The sequence below is a fragment of the Galeopterus variegatus genome, unplaced genomic scaffold (genome assembly GCF_000696425.1).
Source record: "Galeopterus variegatus unplaced genomic scaffold, G_variegatus-3.0.2 Scaffold219, whole genome shotgun sequence".
Taxonomy (NCBI): Eukaryota; Metazoa; Chordata; class Mammalia; order Dermoptera; family Cynocephalidae; genus Galeopterus; species Galeopterus variegatus.
In genome coordinates, this window is record NW_007726330.1 from 842477 (window position 1) to 851632 (window position 9156).

Here is a 9156-nt window from a genome sequence, read left to right on the forward strand (position 1 = left end):
AAAAAAAAAAAAAAAAAAAAAAAAAAAAAAAAAAAAAAAAAAAAAAGTTCATGGAAAGATTCATATTATTTTTTAACTTTGTTTTTTGGGCTGCCTACTTAGCTTCCTTGGTTAGAGCATGGTGCTGACAACACCAAGGTCAGGGTTCAGATCCCTGTATCGGGTAGCCACCAAAAAAAAATTTCTATTTTTCCATGAACTTTTTGCAGTACCCTCATACTTAAAATTTTCTATACTATCAGATAGTTTCCCGCTAGGCTGAAAATATAAATTTCATGCATGTTCCATTTCCATATTTGATTTAGTGGACTTGTAGCATTTATTTAAATCAACCAAAACAAAATATAAAGGCAGCTTAGAATCATATTTTTATAAGATCATAATATACGAATTTAACAGGGAAGTTAACTGTCCTTTTAAACCCATTTCTAAGTTGCAAATATGCCAATTTCAACTCATATGTATTATGTTTACCACATCAATTCAACATTCTGGAATTTTGCACTACTGAGAATAAGATAACGTGATAGGAAGAGATTTCAGCTAACGTTCTTGTATATTGAGAATTCATTTCAGAATGACTGCTAGAATGGAAAATAAGAGCTTAGAAAGCTATAATCATTATGGACAAAAAGACCTGGAACAGTAACTTTTTAAAGTTCCTAAAGGTCCAGTAATAAGGTTTGAATTCACCCTATGGGTTTCCAGTGTCAGGCCTTAACTTAGTCCTAGCTGGTTCATTAGTATGACGAAGGAGAGTTCCTGGTTTCATATGCTTATTGGACACGTACGGGTACTTTTTAAATCCTAATACAAAAATGCCAAAACTCTTTGAAAAAAGTTATAGAAAAACATTCTAGGTGGCACTCTCTATAACAATACTACACTGAAGCAAATGCTGGAACCTTTTACCAAACTGCTTTGATAATGCTAGACTTCATTAAACACTTACACTTTGAAACATTTAGGAACTTCCAAGCTGAATAACAGAGATGAGCAATTTATGTGCAATCCACAACCTTCCCAAGTAAGAATCAAGAAACCAGATACTTAGACTCCTTTCACCAAAGAGTAAGGTTTTACAGAAAAAAAGGATAACATATTAAACAGAACAGATAAGGACAAAACATTTTCAAAAGCACAATTGAACCAAACAGGATTCCACTTTGAGTCTTGTGAAAATCCTGTAAACTACTACTCAGCACCGAATAAGAAGAAGCAGTCATACAGAAACAAGGAACAAGTGGCAAATATATACTAGACCAAGTTTTCTGAAACCTGAGAGCAGAAAAAAAGAAGCCAGAAGCAAATGAATGGCAAATGCAGACACCAATTCAGAACAGATGGTAAGAGAAGAGCTAACCACCTAGGTTCATGAAGAAAAGTAGGTAGAGGGATGGAAAGGAAAAAAGGTGGTAAATAGAGAGTTTGAAACCGACTGCCTGAAAGTATGGCATATCTTATTCTTCTAACCTCTGGCCAAGCCACCTTCAGAACTTTGCTGGATTTACTGAATCAAGGTGCGAATAACTTCAAGGCACAAAATGTTGCACATCTTGGTTATAATAAGCTACTCATTTCCCTTCAGCAAGTCAAAAAGCACACACACTACTAATCTGTATTTCTTCTGGAATTTGTAAAAGTTCATTAAAGTATCAGTTGTAAAGGTAATCAAATAGTAACAAAGGAAAAAGGATGAATTCAGATTCTATATGCACACAGATTCTATGCAATCTCTGTGAACTTGAAAAACAACTTGGTAAATAAAGCCTGGCTTGTAATTCTTGACTTTCTAAATGGGAACCGTGAAAAAAATCAATCAGCAAATCACTATGATAACATAATTTTAATTTCCACTGACCAAAGCAATGTCCACGCCAAAACCTGGACTCTGAAGAAAGAGGTCATTTAAACAGATCATAGTACAAGACATGCCATCATTAGCACATGGCAGGCACTCCGTGCATGTTAAGCTCATAGGGGCCCGCCCAACCCAGAAGGTAGACTGAATACACCGTACCATGACCCATCTCTGTCTGGGCATAAGTGCCAATGATCTCCAAGTTCCAGGCGGGCACGAAGAAGCGCTCCTGTTGCTCTGTGGTTGCCTGGTGAAGCAAGGTGGGCAGGAACATGCCCAAGTGAAGGTCCAGAGGCTCAGGCCGCCCTCGGTGCACAAAGCTTTGAAGAAATACCAAGGACAGGCATTTGAGAGAAGAGTCATCAGGTGTGAGAGAATCAGTAATTTGAAAAGAGAGCAAGGAAGGAGAAAACAAAACCTTCTGTAAGTATAAATTAGTTGCATTCACTTTATCATGGTTGGGAGCACCATGTCTTCCTGTGTATACTTTACAACCCTTGGCAATTTCCATTTTTCTTAAGTTGGTAAGGAATATGGCAAGGATTGGCTACTGATTCCAAACCTAGGTACACAAAACCACATGTACAAGGCAAAGGATTCCAGCCTAGCAATTAAAGGAAATAAAAAATTTGAAAAGGGTGTGTGTGTGTGTGTGTGTGTGTGTGTGTGTGTTGTGTGTATTTTTTAAAGCTGACCGATTAGGGGGTCTTAACCCTTGACTTGGTGTTGTCAGCACCACACTCTCCCAAGTGAGCTAACCCGGCATCCCTATATAGGGATCGGAACCCATGGCCTTGGTGTTATCAGCACCGCACTCTCCCGAGTGAGCCACGGGCCGGCCCTGAAAAGGTTGTATAGAATGGAGAATTTAAGTGGTACAACGATTCATTCTGACAAGAAGGGGAGACAGGAGAACACGGTTCTCTGAGTGACAATATGATCCCCCAGACTAAAGTGTTTTCTAGGTACAATTTCAATAAAAATTTCAACAAAAAAAATTTTCTGTTTTCCACTAAACATCTAACATCAATCCACATTCCTTACATAACTCTGATCATTTCATTCAGATTGATTACATCAGATATTCAGCCATGCTCTACTGAAACAATTTAACAAAAACCGACAGTGCTCTTCATCCCAATAACTTATTTCAGAAATAAAAAAAGACATGCAATTTCTAGTGAAGATCATAACAATTACAAGTTACAGACTCATGCATAACAAGCTCTCCATTTCAATTATACAGGAATTACCACTAATAATAAACATCTTGATTTTAGTCATTTTAAACCTGCTTTGTGGGGTCATTCTTTTCCACTTAAAATCTGCAGGTAACTTCAGACTTCTGCATGAATTTTTTTTTTTTCGGGGGGTGGGAGGGGGTGGCAGTTGGCCAGCATGGGGATCCAAACCCTTGACCTTGGTGTTACCTGCGTGGCACTCTAACCAACTGAGCTAACCAGCCAGCCCTGTGGGAGTTTATTTCTAAGGATAGAAAATCCTATATGTCATTGTATTTCTCCACATAACTGGCATTGTGTTTGACTTCTAGCTCCAAATTAATCAACTCTATATTGCTCTTAATATTCTATTTAATTATCTTAGAAATGAGCCTAAACAACATTTTGGTTTTTATTTTATTTATTTATTTCTTTATTTATTTTTTCCGTGTCCGGCAACGGATCGCAACCCTCAGTGTTGCCCCCGTACCGGACCGGGGACCGGCAACGGGATTGCAACCCTCGGCGTCGCTCCCGTGCCTCGCTCAGCCAGTGAGAGTGGGAACCGGTCTGTATGTGGGATCCGAACCCTCGGGCGGGAGCGCCACCGCACTTCCCAAGCGGCGCACTATCCAGTGCGCCACCGGGCCGGCCCTTTGGTTTTTATTTTTTATTTTTTCCTTTTTGTCTTTTTTACTGACCGGCAATGGGATTGCAACCCTCAGTGTCACGCCCGCACTGCGCTCAACCAGTGAGCGGGAACCGGTCTCCACATGGTATCCGAACCCTCGGCGGGAGCGCCGCCGCACTCCCAGGAGGCGCACTCTCCAGTGCGCCACCAGGCTGGCCCAACATTTTGGTTTTTAAATATCTGTTTGTTCCATATAAGGTAAGGAGGAAAATAACCAGGGCACACTGCTCAGGCATGGGCTGATCAAGGACTTCTTCCAATCAAGTGTCTGTGCTTTCAGTTAACCAGTCACATAAAAATCAAAGAATGTGTGACTGAATCCCTCATTTTACAGAGAAGAAATTAAGGCTGAGATGGGTTAAGGGCTTTGTTCAGGTAAAAAAGATAATGGCGAAACAAGGAGTGCCTTTCACTCACAAAGAGAAATGTCAAGTGTCCCCAGTTTTTAAAATGAGTGTCTAGAAGAAAAATCGATGTACACCTAGGACCTGAAAAGAGAAAACTCTTTTGAGCTAGTAATGAAACCTGAGACCAGCCATTTTTTAGCACTTTCATAGAAGGCTATTTTGCATTACTAGAAATCAGAGCAACTCCTGGTGAAGGAAAGGCCACTACAGAGCACTCCATCAGACTCACGGAAGTATCTGCGTGGTTTATCATGGAGTAATAACACGTGCTAAGGATTACCACAAAATACACTTAGAAAGACTTGCCAGTTAGCTCACTTGGGAGAGCGTGGTGCTGACAACACCAAGGTCAAGGGTTCGATCCTGTACCAGCCAGCCAGCTGGCAAAAAAAACCCCACAAAAAAACAAAAAAACAACTGTAGGGGGCACGGCGTAAAACCACCACAATCAGAAACTGTTTTGAGACTAAAGAATGTTTTCAGGAGAAAAATGTCTCTTGTGACTAATACATGGATTATTCAGAAGTGGATGGAATTTTAAAATGTTACAAGGAGAAAGTGATCTGGATAGTTTTTTGACTTAACTAAGTATTTGTTGTAAAAAGTTGGTTATGCATGATAAACATTATGTATTATTTTTCAAATAATTTATTATAAAATTACAAAGCACCAACATTATACTTGGTGAAGCACTAGAGTCAGTTCTTTTACAATCATAACATCAAAAGGCCTCCCCAGTCTCTCCTTCCACATGATACAAGCCTGGAAAGGCTGGCAATCAAATACTGAGGAAAAATGATTATATTAATAATATATGAGAAAGGAAAAAATAAAAATAGCTCTGTGGAAAGCATGATTATAATCCTAGGAAATCAACAGCAATGACTAAGTACCAGCAAATAAATGAAATAAGCTGCAGGCTATTAAGGGGTTGGGTGGGTGAGGGAATCCACTGCATTCTGATCTATTAGGATCATTCAAACAGAAAGCTCAGTAAAGAGAAATATAATTTATAAAAGTAACAAAATATTTAAAATTTGTTAAGTAACTTAGCTCAGGATATTAAAGATTTATTTAAGAAAAAATATAAGTACTGGGCCGGCCCGGTGGCACACTGGAGAGTGTGCCGCTTCGGAGCGCGGCGGCTCCCCAGCCGAGGGTTCGGATCCCATGTGGAGACCGGTTCCCGCTCACTGGCTGAGCGCGCGGGCGCAGCACCGAGGGTTGCGATCCCGTTGCCAGTCCCTGGTACAGGCGCGACACCGAGGGTTGCGATCCCGTTACCGGTCAGTAAAAAAGACAAAAAGGAAAAAAAAAAAAAGAAAAGAAAAAATATAAGTACCTAACAGCATGAATAAAAGAAGATATGAATAACAGGAAAGAAAGAGGTAATTCTTGGCTGAGAGGACTAAATAAAGGTAACACTTCCCAGGAAAATACAAGGCAGACTTAAAATTCCTGTAGGATATTTTTTAGAACTTGACAAACTGAGATCAGAATTTATCTATAAGAATAAGTAGGCAAGAATACCAAATACATATGATATAAATACATGTATCTTGAAATGTGACAATAGGCTTATCTTATCAGATATTAAAATATTTTACAAAGCAAAATTGAGCCAAAATTTATGATATTTAGAAGAAAAACAAAGAAACAAACATATTGAGGTAATACATTTAAGGTTCCAGAAATAAATTTAAACTATTATAAAACTCTAAGACAAAACAGAAAGAATGTAACAATAGGAAAAGAACCAGTGGTTAATAATCATTAAAAATCTAGAAAATCATTTGGGATTCATTCTCACTCCATATGCAAATTAAAGCATTAAACATAAATCAAACAAAAATATTGTAAGAAAACAGAAGATAATTATTGGTGAGAGAAAATTTATGCCAACTCAGGGAAGGATGCATTGAATACACAAGGCCAAAACATTTAATAAAACAGAAGGTAATGGAAAAAATATTAAACATAAAATATTATCACATAAGATCAATATGAAGATCCTATTTAATCAGCACTCAAATTACATAAGAAATGTAAACTTTAAATCAAGACATATAACAACATCCAGCTTCACTAGCAATGGAAAATTAAAACTTTAACTCTTAGATATACGTTAAAGTAGCAAAAATAAAGTGACCATGTTGACGGGGCTATGGAGATACAGGTAGAGAAGTTGCTAAATATATTGTAAACTTGTTCTGTTTCAGGAAGTCTCAAACTGTGCAACAAAAACTATGAAATGTTCATTCCCTTCAATGTAGTAATTCATTTCTGAGAAAGATATTCCAAAGATATAGCCCCAAAGAATAGTTTTCATAAAGAGGTTTATAGAAGTTTATATTATCATCAATAATAGTAGAGAAATTAGGACAGTCCAAATGCCCGGCGGAACAAGTTTCATGGGAAGTCCACGAAACATGTTTCATGGGAAGTCCCCTGACAAGGAAGAGAATCACTTGGGAAAAGAGGAGACTAGCTCGCATGGGGAAAGAGGGTGGGGAAGATGCAGGGAGAGAAAGACAATGATTTACAAAATCAAGCTTACTGCCTGTCTTCAAGTTTCAAAGGAGGAAAGGTGCTTTATTTCATATTTAAGAATTAATGATGGGAATGTGCGAGGATACTATACCATCTTCAAGGACAACAGCTATGTATTGTATAAACTCTATATTCCTAAATACTTAATAATAGAAAACAAGGCAAGAAGAATCCCTATGAAGTGGCCACATCTTAAAATGATCAAATATGTGTGAAGAGCAAACATAATACCTGCTTTGTGACCTCAAGAAATGTGTGGTCAGGATAATAACGCTGGACCGAGTTCCACAGGCTGTTCCTTCAACCCCAGAACCCTGGGGAGGGAAGCCCTCCTCAGCTCAGGCCTCTGCCTTGAAGACTCACAGAACCACAGAGCAGGTGTGTGCTGGGATTTCTTCACGTCTTTAGACAAGGGAAAAGATAAGACTGATGACCGACACTTTGTGCAGGTGATTGAAATTTAAGATTCTGAAGGAACATGGAATGAGCCTGAACAAGAGTCTCTTCATTTCTCAGGGGCTACCTAGACATGAAAGAGTCTCAAACTTGGAGCTAGCCAGTTAGCTCAGTTGGTTAGAGAACACCCTCGTAACACCAAGGCCACAGGTTCAGATCCCCACACCAGCCAGCCACCGAAAAGAAGAGAAAAAGTCTCAAGCTGGCTACAGCCAATTCTGTGAGAACATTTTAGATAATCATTGTTCGCCAATTTCCAAAAGTTTCAGAATTTAAATAATTAGATTTCATTCTGAACAAGCTGCTCTTTTGCCAACCTCCTTGACATTGAAGGACTTTTTATGTATGTAAGGCAATGCTGTCACATGACACAAATTGACCTACAAATGGATTGACTTCCACGGAAAAGCAGTCAACAAAGAACAATATGCATAAAAAATGTTATCTTTCTTCCCTTAGGAAACCTTTCCTCAGGCTTGTAATCTCAGTATTGGCCATCCTGAAGCTAGTCTTGAGTGTTTATTTAGTGAGGTCTCTGTAATGTCAGACCATGACCAGAATCTACAGTTCCCATGGAGATGATAAAGAACATTCTCCTTAAACCAATTCACAAGTGAAAATGCAGCAAACCAAATACAAAATGAAATTTTCATGATTCCTGCATCCCTTCTCTTTCCCTTTATTTACTGCCTCCACCTTGATAATTAGATATAAGGCTGGGCAGCTCAAATTCAAAACACTCAAACCTGCCAATGGCTTTGTCCACAAAAACACACTTATTTCACAGTAAGACCAAAAGCAAAACTTTTTGAAAGTCACCAGATATTCACGAACTCCTTTACCAAGAACTATTGGCAATGAAGAGTGTCCACAGACATGTATGGGAAGAATGTATGAAAAGACTGCTGGAGTCAGATGAACAGCATCATGGGATTTTTTCCAAACTGCCTTACAGTCCTGCTAGTAGACAATGAAAGAGTATGACATGCAGCTGCCATCACCCTCTGCCCCCTAAAACCCACACCTTAACTTCATTAAAGCAGAGAGGCATCTTTCAGATATTGCTGAGGCACTGAACCTCTGAAGAATTTCCAACAAAGTCTTTAATAATTAGACCAACATAATGGGGGCTTTGTTGTACTTTAATCCCCATCTTTCCTAACTGCTCAGCAGCCATTAAAAAGGGGTATATGTAGCAATGATAAAAGGCTTTAAGTAATAACACTGAATGATGTTTACAGGCCAGAGCCCTGGACCAGTTTACAGGGAAATGCCCCCAGAAGACAAGAAGCTGAATTTTGATTTAATAATTTAAAAATAAAATCCCAAATACGCAGCAGCAGAAAAAAAATCAAATGCCAATGGTCACTGTTAACTGAAGTCCTGAGGTGGGTTACCCACGGACCCTCAGATGTGGACTAACCGTGGCCCATTTCCGTCTGGGCATAGGTGCCAATTATCTGGAGTCCTTTGGATGAAAGCAGCCATTTCTCTTGCTGAGCAGTGGTGCCCTGATTCAACAAGGTAGGAATAAACATGGAGTAATTGAGGCCCACAGGTTCCACAAAATTGACCAAATGTAGTCTATAGGAGAGAAAAGAAAAGGATCTCAGCCTTACTCTAGAAACTGCATTCTACCATCCATTCTTGCCAAACAACCTTGGCCCTCAGGATGAAGGTTAGGAAAATTTAAACCCCGTTCTTACGAAGTTAAACGTAAAATTTACCATTTAACTACCTAATAAGCCAACTGCAGAACCTAGTGGTATCCCTTCTCCATTTCAGGGCCAGAATTCCTTTTAAAATTCTACACTTAATTCAGGAAGTAAATTCTATCTGTTTTAGACTAAAAACCCCTTTTGTTTATTTTTGGTTTTGTTGGTATTATTTGCTGGTTTGATTGGTTAGATTTTTTTTTTTTTAGAGTATGGGTGATTTTTTTTGTTTTTGCTTTATTTTTAGGTTTTACTT

At 38.7% G+C, this 9156-nt stretch overlaps 1 protein-coding gene across 2 annotated transcripts in view; it reads right to left on the bottom strand.

Moving 5' to 3' along the window:
* Nucleotides 1–9023, bottom strand: part of ACOX1 (acyl-CoA oxidase 1, palmitoyl) — an 18404-nt gene extending 9381 nt beyond the window's left edge. The window contains exons 1-2 of one of the 2 annotated variants that reach the window (XM_008566099.1): nt 8609–8748; nt 2021–2181 (exon numbers count right to left, since the gene is read on the bottom strand). In XM_008566099.1, coding sequence (XP_008564321.1) covers nt 2021–2181; nt 8609–8673 — 226 coding nt within the window. In that variant the 5' untranslated portion in view covers nt 8674–8748. Of the gene's footprint in view, nt 1–2020; nt 2182–8608 lie in introns of both variants that reach the window. The other variant, XM_008566098.1, reaches the window with a different exon arrangement.
* Between the last annotated feature and the right edge of the window lie 133 nt (nt 9024–9156).